General features: G+C 39.5%; 1 protein-coding gene across 3 annotated transcripts in view; it reads right to left on the reverse strand.

The window, feature by feature from the left end:
• Bend6 (BEN domain containing 6) overlaps positions 1 to 15,432 on the reverse strand; it is a 53,031-nt gene that overhangs the window by 15,971 nt on the left and 21,628 nt on the right. For 2 of the 3 annotated variants that reach the window (XM_045156186.1, XM_004668214.2), the window contains exons 3-7: positions 15,013 to 15,226; positions 11,460 to 11,637; positions 3,132 to 3,352; positions 1,269 to 1,461; positions 129 to 265 (exon numbers count right to left, since the gene is read on the reverse strand). In XM_045156186.1, coding sequence (XP_045012121.1) covers positions 138 to 265; positions 1,269 to 1,461; positions 3,132 to 3,352; positions 11,460 to 11,637; positions 15,013 to 15,132 — 840 coding nt within the window. In that variant the 5' untranslated portion in view covers positions 15,133 to 15,226 and the 3' untranslated portion in view covers positions 129 to 137. Of the gene's footprint in view, positions 1 to 128; positions 266 to 1,268; positions 1,462 to 3,131; positions 3,353 to 11,459; positions 11,638 to 15,012; positions 15,227 to 15,432 lie in introns of those variants that run through there. The other variant, XM_045156187.1, reaches the window with a different exon arrangement.

Here is a 15,432-nt window from a genome sequence, read left to right on the forward strand (position 1 = left end):
GAGCCATCTCTCCAGCCCCGCTCACACTATCTAGAAAAGCATCTTTCTGGAAAGTGCCAGTCCACAGATAGAGCAACACAACACTTTCTTGGCACGTTGAAAGGACTGTGAGGGTGTATAAGACTTACCAGAAGGATCTACTTAATATCCTGAGAGTTAAGGTTTTTGCTTAAGTTGGGCTTCTTGGTACAGTTGTTTAGTTTTTGTCCTATCATCCTCCTAATTGAAACATCGTCTGTGCTGGGAAACAGCTGCTTTGTCACTCCTGTGGAGATAACAGTGACACAAACACTTGAACTGAAGCAGAACATCAAACGTGTGATTTTGTCTCCATTTTATGAAAGCAGCCCGACTGTCGCGGAACATTTGTGCACAAGGACGCACGCACCCGCAGGTTTCTCAAGGCAAAGTAGTTGTCGGGAGGCGTCTGTTAGGAATGGCGAGCACTCAGGATCGTCTTCCTTTAAACACTGACCCTCGACTCTAGCCCTCTGCTTGCTTTGAATGCTAAATCTTTTTGCTTCAACACAGTATGAATGTGTTTTTATTAAATTCTAACATTAGTCAAAACAACTAGATTACAAATTTATCATTTTCTAAGACATGAGCTTGAATTCAGAGAATCTCTAAATGTTTTAGATGTTTGCAAAAAAAAAATTACCCGGGTAATCTAGATTATTATATTTAAGGAGATTCACTAATTTAAAACCATACATAGGATGATCTAGCTCACCTCTTTCTAGAATCAGAGAAGAGGAATAAAACTGAGAAAGAGAAAACAAAATATAAATTTTTATTGAAATTTTATCTTGAAATAGTTTGCAGTTTTTATTTTTTGAAGCTATGGATTTTATTAATTCAAACATCTCAGTTGCAGAAATTTTAGTTTTAGTGTTTTAGTTTAATAACCCCTTCCTATCACCATTTAAAAAAAATTTTGAGACAGGATTTCATGGATTCCAGACTGTCCTAAAACAGTTATGTAACTGTGGAAGATCTTAAACTCCTGATCTTCCTGCCTCCACCTCCCATGTGTTGGGATTAAAGGTGCATGCCACTATCCAAAGCTTTAATAATAATTTTAATAAAAACATTTCCTATGAAAATTTCCACAGTTAATGACAACATTGGATTACTTAAATTGTTTTTATTTCACAGGAAAATACATTGGGAAACATAGAAGACCATGAAAGAATAACCAATAACTTATGTGATTGGTAACAGAATTTCAAATTCATGCAAAAAATATGATGCAAAGATATTATCACCTATGATTTCTTGAACTTCATTCTGATTCATGGCTGGTTTCACAGCTTTGTCTCTTGAAGTAGAAGATTTTGCCCCTGTCAGGCTGTGTGTCGCCATATATTCGTTTGTGTATAGTACTTGCATTAAATCATTAATAAATTTCTGAGGCTTGCTCTTATTACAACGGGCAATCTGCCATGGTTCAATCTTGAACTAAAAATGAAAGAAAAATAACTGAAATTAGAAAAAGAAAAGTGATATCACAAAAGAATATCAAGAGTTTCAAAGGTGGTATATTATATAGTTCACATTTAGTGTTAGAGTTAAATGCAGTCCATGAAATATATCTCAATTTTTATCATGCAGTCTGGATTTGAAGCTTTAAGACCAACCCTATCCGCAACACTTCATAACATAAGGTCGGCAGAATAGTGGCTCTCAAAAGAGTCTCCTCTTAATCCCTGGTATCAGTGAGTATGTTACTTCACTGGGTAAAAACAATTTTATAAATTAAAGTTATGTACTTTGAGATGGTAGATTGTCCTGGATTAGCAATGTGGGCCCAATGAGTCCTTAAAAGCAGGTGAGGGAGGCTGGATCCAATAAAAGACAGCAGGAAAAATGTGAAGGGTGAGGGGCTTGATTCACCTTGAAGATGGGCCATGACCCAAGGAATGTGGTCATCTCTAGAAGTAGGAATGATCTTTCAATTTACAGCCCACAAGACAACACGAACTTCAATTCTATAACCAATGGAATCTTAGTTCTCCAACAACAACCCAAATGAGCAGGAAACAGATTCTCATCAAGTGCCTCCAGTAAGAAATAATCCTGAGGACGTGTTGATTTTAGTCTAAGGGAAGGGACCTATACCAGACTCTAATTTTTTTGTTTTGTTTTTTTGAGGTAGGGTCTCACTCTAGCCCAGGCTGACCTGTAATTTACTAGGTAGTCTCAGGATGCCTTAAGCTCATGGTGATCCTCCTACCTCTGCCTCCCGTGTGCTAGGATTAAAGGTGTGCACCACCATGCCCAACTCCAAACTCTAAATCAGAGCACTCTGACACAGTACATCCATGTTATTTGGACTCACTAAACTTGTGACAATTTCTTACTGAACAATAGAAGAGTGATAAAATAAGAAGTAAGAGTCCAATCTTTTCAATAATTGATTATTAAAATGTGTCAAGGCATAGTTTCTGAGGCTTATACCTGGCTTAAAACCATTCATCCTTTTAGTTTCTGTTTCTCGATTAGGAGAACATACAGAAAATTATGCTTATCCAGAATGCAGAGGCTAAAGTTTATTTTCTCACAGTGACATAAACTTTTAATACATGTATCCCACTGTTACTTCTTTTAAGAATTGTATAGTTCAACACTTCATTCTTATCCACCATTTGTCTTTAGTTTTCTAAACTGGGTATCTATTTTCACAAATATTCACTTTTTAATATTTTTAATTATTTTATTTATTTATTTATTTATTGAGAGACAGAGAGAGAGAGAGAGAGAGAGAGAGAGAGAGGCAGGGAGAGAGAAAGGATGGGTGCACCAGGACCTTCATCCTGCAGTGAACAAACTCCAGACATGTGTGCCCCTTTGTGGTACATGTGAGACATTGTGCACTTGCGTCATTGTGCATCTGGCTACATGGAACCTGGAGATTTGAACATGAGTTCTTAGGCTTCTCAGGCAAGTGACTTAACCGCTAAGCCATCTCTCCAACCCAAATATTCACTTTTATTATGAAAGTAAAATAGCTACTTATAAAGGAACATAATGTTAGGGACCTAAATTTGCCTAAAAATCTGTTTCTACCCTGCTTTTGGTTATTGTAGTAGCTGTTTGTAGAAAAAGAGAGGGCAGGATTCCCGGCTGACCTGCTTCTCATCCAGATGTCGCTCTTCCTCTGGCTTCAAGGAGCTCAGTGAGCTGGAACTAGAATTGGAATGGCTGCACACCGAGGCAAATGAATCTGGTGAGGAGTTGTTTGCTGCTCTCCAGAGGGTGGACGCAGATGTGGACATGGTCCCTCCACCCTTAAGTAGCATCTCTGCCATACCAACCAATTCTTCAAATTGGGTGACTGCCTGTGGCAACACTGAGATGGCAAGAGAAAGTAGCATTTTACAAATGCCTCAGTACAGGTCACATCCTCATGCAGTTATTGTGTGTATGTGCACAGAACTATGAGGAACGAGCCATTAACATTTGCTACCTGTGGAAAATAAACATGGTGGAAAGGGTATTTGATTTACCTTTTATTATTAGATAATTTAATTATTTCTTAAGCTGAATAAATTTTAAAGCATTGGTTATGTTTACATGTGTCTGCATTACTTTATAAATAAAAATAATATATAAACAGTTGATTCTTTTTTCCCTAGTTGCCAGGGCTATTATTTTAAGGTGTTGAAACTCTTGTTGAGAGACATTACTGATTCTGTTATCAGTCACCTTCTAGAAGCTAACATTAGGAAAATGTAAGGGGAAGATAAAATTTACCATTTACCATGGATTTAAATGAATTTTGTTGGCATCTGTTATAGGGAAAATCAGCTGCTCTCTGATTGGATTTCAGGATGACTCCATGGGAGGAAATTCCTGCCTGATACTGAAAACCTAGTCAAAAGCCTATGGCTAGGGGCTCAAAAGCCTTAGGGAGGAAACTATAACTGTTGTCTGACTAAATGAGTATATTATTCCCACCAAACTGCCCTCTAAGAATTTATATGTGCTCATGTATTAATGCTATTCTGAATTTTGGTTAGAGAAACTTCTCTTTTCAGATGGTGGTGACCACTGGGGTGATGCAAAACTCTCCACTCTATTCACGGTAGCTAGAAATGGAACCAGCTTCGATTTTCCTCAACTGATGAGTGGATAATGAAGATGTGGCACATTAAGACAATTGAGTTCTACTCAGTGGTAAAGAAGAATGAAATTTGCAGGAAAATGGATGGACCTGGAAAGGATTATACTTAGTGAGGTAACCCAGGCTCAGAAAGCCAAATATCACATGCTCTCTCTCATACGTGGACCCTCACTACAAATGATTGGACCTCTATGTGAGTAGGAACAAAACTCAGTAGCAGAGGCCAGTAAGCTAGGAAGAGGATATAAAGGGAATAGAATGGAAGGGGAGGAATTAATAGAATGGTATTGTATACATGCAAGTAGAAGAACAGATTACTGAGGGTGAAAGGCCTAGTAAAGTCAGGGGAAGAGATTGAGTAAAGGAAAGATGGAAGGAGGGCAATAAAAATCTAAGAGGATATAAATAAGTCATATGGAAACTACTTTTCTGGACAATAGAACACTCAGAAGCCATAGATTGTTACTAGAAAATTTTCAGGGCAGGGATGGGATACCTTCCAGTGAGTTGTTGGCCAGAGAGGTCACTGATACCCCCAAAACATTGCAGGCCATTGCCAAGGCTCTTGGTTTCCCACCAAGAATAGATGGTAAGACCCTATTGCTGAAAACTCCACATATTTGGGCTGCAAGGTCACTGAGAAATCCTGCTGGAACTGAGCTGAAAACTTCCTCCATGTAGACCAGCTGAAAGAAAGCTGGGGAAAGCATCACTGCATGCAGTTCTTGGGAGAGAGAAATCACCAGTGAAGATACTCAACAGTGGACACTGTGAGCCTTAAATTTGGCCAGGCAGGCCAAATGAGCCAATAGGTGAAATAGTGGCACATCTGTTATGGGGGAAAATGACCACTCTCAAATTAGACTGGAGGCTCACTCCACAGGAAAGAATACATTTTTGATACTGAAAACCTACAACAGGGGTAGTCATGAGTTCTAGGGGTGTAATGTTTGCTGCTATCTGGCTAAATGTATATACTATGCTCACCAAACTGCCCAGTAAGCACTGCTCTTAACATTCATACCCATGTATTAATGCTACTCTCACTTTTGGTTAGAGAACCTTCTCTTTCCAGATGGCAGTGACCTTGGGATGACTCACCATGGTGCTGATAAGAAGTGACAGAGGAGTGCTCAGCACTGAAATATCTCTATTACATCTTCCAAGGCTCACATTCCATTGCAGAAGAGGTGGCAGAAAAAATGTAAGAGCCAAAGGCAGGGTAGGACTCCTTACAATGTACTCCTCCAGACACAAAATGGCCTGGACCTCACAGTGCCTGACACTACCTACACAAGACCATCATTGTAGGAGGAAAAGATAATGTCATAAAAATAAAAGAGAGACTGATTAAGAGGGAGAGGGGATATGATGGAGAGTGGCGTTTCAAAGGGGAAAGTGGGGGGAAGGAGGGAGTTACCATGGGTTATTGTCTACAATTTTGGAAGTTGTCAACAAAAAAAAATTTAAAAAAAAGAAACAAACAGAAAATTCATTACAGTGCTGAGAAGAAGGGACAGTGAAGTGTTGAGCACTAAGTGAGACATCTCTATCACATCCTCCAAGGCTCAAGGACCATGGTAGAGTGGGTGGCAGAAAGAATGTAAGAGCCAAAGGAAGGGGAGGAGTGCTTTGCAATACTGTCTTCCAGACACAAAATGGTCACAACATTCATGACCTCACAGTGGTTGATGCTACCTACACATGACTTGTACAAAGTAAGGGAAAAAATAATGACATGTAGCCAGGTTTGGCGGCGCATACATTTAATCCCAGCACTTGGGAGGCAGAGGTGGGAGATCCTGGTGAATTTGAGGCCACCCTGAGACTAATAGTGAATTCCAGGTCAGCCTGGGCTAGAGTGAGTACCTACCTTGAGAAAATAAAAGTTTAACTTTAAACTACTTCAAAAAGAAATACCTTCTGTTCAAAATAAGGTAAAACAAAACAAAACAAACAAACAAACAAACAAAAAACAGCCTTCAGAATCTACAGCATTTGCCTCATACCAAAGACCAAAGCTGACTCTGCTGAGATGGGCACGCCCCTTTATTGGGTAAAACTAAACCTCTGAAGAGAAAAAGGCCCACCTTAAACAGCTAGGAAGCTAGGTGTGCTCACACACACCTGTAACCCCAGTCCCACAGGGGAGCAGTGACCCAGGATTCAACTAAGCAAATGACAAAACTGCTGCAGGATCAGTAAGAGACTCCAGTTCAAGAACAGGCAAAAGAGGGCTGGAGAGATGGCTTAGCGGAATCATTGCTCAGTCATAGAAATGTTGAGAAAGACATCTTGGCCTTTTGCTCTTCAGAGGTTTGGTTTTACCCATTAAAGGGGTGTACCCATCTCAGCAGAGTCAGCCTTGGTCTTTGGTATGAGGCAAATGCTTTAGCCTCTGAAGGCTGTGTTTTTTTTTTTCCTTTTTTGAACAGATGGTATTTCTTTTTGAAGTAGTTTAAACTTTTTTTCAGTTATATGGCATTATTTTGGCTAATTTTCTTGAACTCCTTTAAAATATTTTATTTATTTATTTATGAGAGAGAGGAGAGAGAGAGAGAGAGAGAGAGAGAGAGAGAGAGAGAGAGAGAGGGACAATATGGACATGCCAGGGCCTCCAGACACTGCCAACACTCTCCAGACGCATGCGCCACCATGCTTATATGGGTTCTCTCCAGCTTTCTTTCTTTTAATCTTTTTCCTTTCCTCCATTATAGTTGTAGAATATCTAGTTTTGGAATGGAGAGATGGCTTAGTTGTTAAGGCACTTGCCTCAGAAGCTTATGGACCCATGTTCGACTTTTCAGATCCCACGTAAACCAGACACAAAGGGGAGACAAGTACAAGGTTGCACATGTCCATTAGGTAGCACAAACAGTTAGAGTTGGATTTCAGTGGTTGAGGCCCTGGCACACCATTTCTCTTTCCCCCTCTATCCCTCTGTCTCTCTAAAAATAAAAAAAAATAAAAATAAAAAAGTTTTAAAAAAGAATATCCAGTTTTCTACATTCCAGATTAAGTCAGTCAGCACTTATTTATCTGCTTTTCAGCTTCTAAAGTTTTGTTGCAGGAATAGAAAAGCAGGAGGGAACCTGGTGAATGTGGTACTCTGAAAACCAAGTGAAACATTTTCAAGGACCGTGGCATGACTGTTAAGATGACCATTGAAAAATGACCAGCGTGTGTGTGGGAAGGGATGGAGAGATGGCTCAGTGGTTTAAAGTTCTTATTTGCAAAGCCTGACCACCTGAGATTGATTTCTCAGTATCCATGCAAAGCTAGATGCACAGAATGGCACATGAATCTGGGTTTCCTTTGCAGCAGCATGAGCCTCTGGTATGCCCATCCTCCCCTCCCCTCTCCCCCTTCCCTCCCCTCCCTTATCCTTTCCCCTCCCCTCCCCTTCCCTCCTCTCATTCTTCTTGAAAATAAATAAGATATTAAAAAAAGAAAGAAAAATAATTAGTGAGGATAACAATGTGGAATGTTATGGTTGAATTATGTACCCCCTTCCTAAAATTTGTTAAAGTCCTAATGCCAAGCACCTCACAATATTACCTTATTTGGAGAAGGTCTTTGTTTTTAAATAATGTAATCAAGTTGTAATGAGTACATTACAAGTGGGCCTTGGTCCAATATGACTAGGTGTCCTTATAAAACGGGAAAAGGGACTTGGAAGATGGCTCAGTGGTTAAAGATGCTTGCAAAGCCTGCTTGTCTGTTTTCAATTTCCCAGTCATTACCCACATAAATCCAGGTGCACAAAAAGGCTCATACACTTGGAGTTTGCAATGGCAAGAGGCCCTGGCACACTTCTTTGCTCTCTCTCCTTGCAAATAAATAAATAATTTTTTTTTTCCAAGGAGGAAAGGAGGGTGGAGAGATAGCTCAGTGAGTAAAGTGCTTTCCACACAAGCATGGCCTGAATTTGATTTTCCAGCGTCTACATAAAATGCCACATGAACTCTGGGTTTAGGGGGAGACTCTATCTCAAAAAATAAAAATTAAAAAAGGTGGAGCATGATAGAGGAAGACACCTGATGTTGACCTCTGCCCTTTACATATGCACACACACACACACACACACACACACACACACACACACACACCACATACACATGCAAAAATAAGCAAAAAATGTAAAAGGGAAAAAGTCTGAACAGAGAAAGCAACAAGCATACAGGGAAAGAACTATGTAAAGAGGCATTAGGATTACCGTTCCAGGTCTGGGAAGATTGCTCATGGTTAAAGACACTTGCTCACAAAGCCTGCCAGCCAGGATCCATGTAAAATCAGATGCACAAAGTGGTAAATATATCTGGAGTTGGTTTGTAGTAGCAAGAGGCCCTGGTACCTTTCTCTGTCCTCATCAATGAATAGAAATGTTTTTAAAAGATTATTGCTTTGCGTTGAGAGGCAAACAGAAACTAGGAGAGAGGCCTAAATCTCCTCTCTACAGTGCCTCCAGGGAGCCATTACTGTGTTGGTACTTTGGTTTTGCAATTCTAGCTTCAGGAACTACGAGAAAATAATTTATTTTCTGTGATCTTAACTATTCAGTCTGTGACTTTTCTTTTCCTTTTTTCTTTGTTTTTGGTTTTTGAGGTAGGGTCTTGCTCTAGTCCAGACTGACCCGAAATTCATTATGTAGTCTCAGGGTGGACTAGAACTCACGGCACTCCTCCTACCTCTGTTTCTCAAGCGCAGGGATTAAAGGCGTGTCCCGCCATGCCTGGCCTTAGGAGTTTGCAGATAAAGGAAAGGAGAAAAATGGGACAGAAGATGGAGAATCAAATGGCTTTATTTATTTATTTTTTAGTTTGTTTTATTTTTTATTTTTTTTTAGGTAGGATCTCACTCTAGCCCAGGCTGACCTGGAATTCACTATGAAGTCTCATGGTGGCCTCGAACTCATGACGATCCTCCCACCTCTGCCTCCTGAGTACTGGGATTAAAGGTGTGTGCCACCATGCCTGGCTTAGTTTTTTATTTTTTAATGGGAGAAATACTAGCATATGTGATACTCATGGGAACAATTCAGTAGAGAAGGAAAACTTGATCTTGCAAGACATGGAGGGCAGAATTTCTGCAGCAATGTCCTTGATTATGCACAAAGGATGGGATCAGAGGGGATCTGCTGCCTGCTCAGGAGACTGCCTTGGCTGCCCTCAAGGAGAGGCCAATCATGAATCATGGGAGGAGTGGGGTGTGCAAACCCAGGTGCAGGAAGATGTTAATCTCTGTATTTCCGCTGAAGGGTGGATAACAGTCTCCTCCAGTTTCTCAATGAAGTAGAAGAAAGTCATCAACCACAAGTGAGAACAATGGAGGAGGTGGCAGAGAACAAGAAGTAATGGCAAATTCAGAAGTGTGGGAGGAAGGGAGACTGCTTTTACTAAATGGTTCAGGTGCTATTGAGCTGGATGTGGTACTCATTAACTGGAATTTTCTATATTTAGAGCAAAATTTGGTCTATGATTTTTGGTTTTGGGGCTTTGCGGTCAATAGAAGCAGACAAAAGTAATGGTAACCCTCCATTACAGAGTCCCTTATTGTTCAAGGCATTGGAAAAGCAGCTCTAGTTATTTTACTGAAGCCTCGCACTCACAAGGAAACAATGCATTGCCCCAGTTTGTAGAAATTAAAGCTGGGGTGAGGGAGGGCACAGCAAAGGGACATGGCTAAAATTCTAAAATCAGTAAGCAGAGCTGGGATTCAAACCAAGCTGTGTAAATCAGTGCTTCTAACCAGCAATTTAGTCTTTTTTTTTTTAAACTAACTTTAATCACATTCTAAATTTTGGAACAGATTATATCAAAATGGGAATTCTTTTCTTTGAAAAGCACAAAACTTCAATGAAAGAAATTGCCAGTTATAACAATGCAACATTTGAAATGAAGAGATAAAGAGGTAATGGTTTGTTAATAGAGTAGACATCTTTCTGCTCATGGGTGGTTCTTTGTACTTAAAACTTAAATCTAGTAACTATTCTTGAGTAAGTGTCCTTAGGCAAACCTGTGATCTGTTTTTGTGTCCACCTCTGATTTCACTCATCCCTACCCAGTACTAGCCTGTCCCCTACCACTCTTTCCCCAAACACAGCGTGGAACTATCCATTTTATTTCCAGAGCTATTATCTTAGAATAAACTGCTACTGGATTAGTTTGGGTCACCGATGCTCTTCTGATGGTGGCTCCTCACTTTTTGCCTATACCCACTCTGCACATGTCAGAGGTATCTTTTTTCAAAATGTCCTGTGTGTTTACTATTTCATAACATAATGCTGTCCAACAAAGGATATAATTGTTACATGTTCAACTACACAAAGTGGTACCTAGTGCTTAACTCCAAACATAATCTGTAATTTTTGAAAAAATAACACGAAAAGGCATTAAGCCAAGGTTTTTTTTTTGTTTGTTTGTTTTTGTTTTCAAGGTAGAGTCTCACTCTCTAGTCCAGGTTGACCTGGAATTCACTAGGTAGTCTCAGGGTGGCCTCAAACTCATAGTGATCCTCCTACCTCTGCCTCCCGAGTGCTGGGATTAAAGGCATGCCACCATGCCTGGCTGGTTTTTTTAAAAATATATTTTTAATTATTTATAATCATGGAGAGAGAGAAGAGAGATAGACAGAGAGAATGGAATAGGCACATAAAGGCCTATAGCCACTGAAAACAAACTCAAGATGCATACATTACTTTGTGCATCTGGCTTTTCATGGGTACTGGGGAATAGAACCCAGGTTGTTAGGCTTTGCAGGCAAGCACCTTAACTGATGAGCCATCTCTCCAGCCCCACACCAAGATTTTCAAAATTTGCTTAAGGTGATTTTTCTCCTTTATATGTTTCCAGTGGAATGCAATTATTCTCATAAGTCACCATCCTGAGCACAAAATCTAAAGTGTAACCTAGGGAATCATTAATTCTAGGGGTTCCATAATGGATCACAACAATCCCCATTTTCTAGAAGCTTCCCTAGCCCTAGCAGAGAGGTATGAAATGACTGCATCATGAGCACCGTAATATATTTTTTTTGTCTTACTAATTGTTCTAGCTAGGTCCTTGTTGTGTGTAGCTCAGTAAATATTTGCTAAACATTTAAAAGTACATTCAATATTTAGTACTTTGTAGGAAAGTCTAATTTTTGAGCAATGAACAAGATGCTTCAGTATTGCTCCCTTCTTTAAATTTTGTTGTCGACTGATATGCTAAGTTTTGATTTCTGACCTCTCTTGGGTACTAATTTTCTTTTCATTATTGATAAGTGATCCGTAATACTTTCCACCAGTCACATATTGTTGTTTTCATCTAGAATGTCCATTTCCTCAGTTTACCTTGTAGCATGACCAAAGACTGCCGAAGTCGACTGTTTTCCCTCCGAGTGTTGATTAGTTTTTCTTTCAGGCTTTGGATCTTGGCACACAGCTCCTCTTTGGTCAAGTCCGTTAATGGTGTTTCATCCTCACTGGAGCTCTCACCAGGCAGAAAGGCATTTCCTGAATATGGGTCTCTCTAAATGCAAGGGAGGTACAACAAAAGAAACTTCATAACACCTTTAATGACTTCTCTTGTAATGGTCTGTCTGTCTAACTTCAGTGGAAAGTCGAATACCAGTATAACATAGTAGAAGATTACAATTCACATTTGGGCTCCTTTGAGGGAAAGACTGCCTTGAGCCAAATTTTACAAGACCCTTAACCTGTGGCTATATATAGAAAAATTATTTAATAAAATAATAAGATAGGAAAGCATGCCAGGCATAGGAGCAGATGCTTGTAATTCCAGGACTGTGATACGGAGGCAGGAAGTCTGCTTGTACTATATAGTGAGTTCCAGGCTAGGCTGGGCAACCTTGTCCAAAAGGAAAGTTTAAAAAGATAACAGCTTATACAAAAGATACTGCATCTGAATACCAACTGCAAGGAATTCATAACAGTGTTAGGAAAGATAGTTTCAGGAAATGGAGAGGCAAGTTTGGGGCAATAGCTAAAGAGGGGACATAGGAGTCTTCTAGGGTGCTTGTGATAATCTAGTTTTTCCAAAACTGTATTCATCTTGTGATAATTCATCAAACTGTATATATTTAAAAGGTATGCTCTTCTATGTGCATATAATACTTCCAATAAAAATCTCTAGACAAGCCAGGCATGGTGTCGCATGTCTTTAATCCCAGTACTTGGGAGGCAGAGGTAAGAGGACTGCCGTGAGTTCAAGCCCAGCTTGGGCTAGAGTGAGACCTTACCTCAAAAAATCAAAAAACAAAAATCCAGACAAAGGTCAAGGATGTTGCTCTCTGGCAGAGCCCTTGCTTAGCATGTGCAAGGCCCTGGGTTTGATCTCTGGTACTACATAAAATTCTCCAAGAAATATAGTTTTATGACACTATTGATAACTTTAAGCCTTTAGAGTATAAAACTTTTGCACTTCTGTTAATATCCTGTTTTCAGAATAGTAATTATCCCCAAATTGAGCCACAGAGTCAACATAATTCCAATATAATATAAAACAATTGATTCTAAAATTTATGAAAATGAACCAACAGCCAAAAATATCCTAAGAAATCCTACAGAAGTATAAGAAATGAAGTCTTTCTTTACAAATGCAAGGCATTACTAAAATCTGGAACAATCAAAACAGTTTGGTAGTGGTACAGGTATAGACAGCCTGAGCAAGAAATACAATATACAGGTCAGAAAGAAATGCATGAGGAGCTGTGATGCAGGAGCCAGGCAGCTCACTGGGGAAGTGAGATCTATTCATTAAATGAAACTGGAATACTGACTAACTCACCATTAGAATGAAGGCAATAAAATGCATCTATACCTCATTCTATGCATACTCACACCTCACCTGCATCCCTTTAGATAGATTCAGAATTTATATATCAAAAACAAAAGTTGAAGGTTGTACAACAATATATAAGTATATACATATATTGAATTCAGAGCAGGAATTTCTTAGCTATACCATCACTGGTCACTATAAAAGAAGTTAATCCAGTCAAACAAACTAAAGACCTTTTATTAGGGCTGGGGAGATGGCTCAATGGTTAAAGGCACTTGCTTACAAAGTCTGCTGGCCTAAGTTTATTTCCCCAGTACCCATGTAAAGCCAGATGTATAAAGTGGTGCATGCGTCAAGTTGGTTTGCAGAGTTAAGAGGCCCTGGAACGCCCATACTCTAACTCTAGTACCTCTACCTCATTGCAAATAAATAAATAGAATTTTTCTTTTAATAAAAGAACTTGTGGTCTGGAGAGATGGCCTAGCAGTTAAGGCACTTGCCTGCAAAGCCTAAGGACCCATGTTCCACTCTCCAGGTCCCTTGTAAGCCAGATGAACAAAGGTGATGAAAAGTGCAAGGCCGCACATGCGCATTAGGTGGCGCAAGCATCTGGAGTTCAATTGCAGTGGTTGGGGCCCTGACATGCCAATTATCTCTCTATCTTGCTCTGTTCTTGCTCTCTCTAAAAAAGTAAAAATAAAAAAAACAAAGAACTTGTGTTCATTAAGGAACACTAAACAAAGAGGAAAGCAGTATTAGAGGAATATATTTGCAGTGTCTTCATATGCGTGTATAGTTATATGTATGTATGTATGCATGTATATGATTCTGGGAAGATGGCAGATAAACTGTTTATGAGATCTGTGTGGAAGAAAAAGATAAAAAGCACTAAGCCGGGCATGGTGGCACACGCCTTTAATCCCAGCACTAGGGAGGCAGAGGTAGGAGAAAAAAAGAGGTGCTAAAAAGAGGTGGCAGTTGAGGCTACCCTGAGACTCCATAGTGAATTCCAGGTCAGCCTGAGCTAGAGTGAGACCCTACTTCAACCCCCCCCCACAAAGATGAAAAGCACTAATATAGAAATTAGAGAAGGAGTTACAGAAAGCAGAAATAAGACCAGTTGGTATTTCTTGTACAAAGATATCAACTAGCACATAGCCACAATAAGTCATGTCCTCTGTGAAGAATCCTGCCAGGGAAGCGGTGAAAATTAGAAACATGGATAAGAAGTTCTGTGCATTTCTCCTGGGCATGTAGACTGTTAAGAGTCATTCTGAAAAACCATCTTGTAATATCTTGTCAAAGATATAGAAATGAACATGCAGTTTATAAGCCATAAATCAAACAATTTAGTTAATAGAGATCTAATGTACAACCTCAGGACTACAGGTAACAAGGTTATACTATATTTGGCCATAGATTGATATAGGTCTCACTTTTACTTAAGAGAAGCTTCTCTTTTCAGAAGGCAGTGATCATTGAAGAGAGTAACGAAATCATCAAAAGTGCTAAAAAGAGGTGGCAGTTGAGTGCTGAGCGACATCTCTATCACTTTTTCTTTTCTTGTTTTGGTTTTTCAAGGTAGGGTCTTGCTCTAGGACAAGCTGACCTGGAATTCACTTAGTAGTCTCAGGGTGGCTTTGAACTTACAGCAATCCTCCTACCTCTGCCCCCTGAGTACTGGGATTAAAGGCGTGTGCCACCCACCCAGCCTCTATCACTTTGTGAAGCTCAAGGACCACTGTAGATGTGGAGGAAAGAATATAAGATCCAAAGGATGGGGAAGAGTGCTTTGGAAAGCTGTCTTCAGGCACAGAGTGGCAGTTGCCCTCAGGACCTCACAGGGGCTATTGCTACCTGTACAAGACAAGCATAATAATGAGCTCACTGATATGTCTTCATAGATGATGGAAGAGGGACCAAAAAATGACATAAAAATAAAAGAGGAATGAGTTGGAAAGAAGAGGGTTTTAAAATTAAACACAGATAATCAAAAGAATTAAAATGATTAATTAATAGAAAAGGGGTACTAAAATTATGATGGGAATTAGGGAATACGATAGAACTAGATATGAAATTGAATCAAAGTAACAGGAAACCAACCTGTCCTTTACCCATGTCACTTCTTGAATTTTCTGAATCCATTGTGTCTGTCCGTTTCCTCTTTCCTTTTCTAAGAGCCTGGGTATTGGTGATTTCATTGGTCTGCAAGATTTTCTGCATTTTTTCAATTAGTTAACAAAGACTGAACTTATGAAAGGCAGGAATGTCCATATAAACAATGCTGTTCTGCATGTAGCCCAAGTTCATGCTTTTCCTTAAAAACAAGAACATATTTTAAAAAGGATAAATGATATATTTATAGAATGCTTCCCAATGGTACTACCCACTCAGTAAATTGCTTTCACTGAATGTTTTCTATCATTCTTTCTCCCACAGATTAGTTACACATATTTTCATTTGACTCAAATGTATTTCAATTTTATTATAAACATGAGGAGGTTAATGTTATGATATGTAGAG

Source organism: Jaculus jaculus, chromosome 8, assembly GCF_020740685.1.
Source record: "Jaculus jaculus isolate mJacJac1 chromosome 8, mJacJac1.mat.Y.cur, whole genome shotgun sequence".
Classification (NCBI taxonomy): domain Eukaryota; kingdom Metazoa; phylum Chordata; class Mammalia; order Rodentia; family Dipodidae; genus Jaculus; species Jaculus jaculus.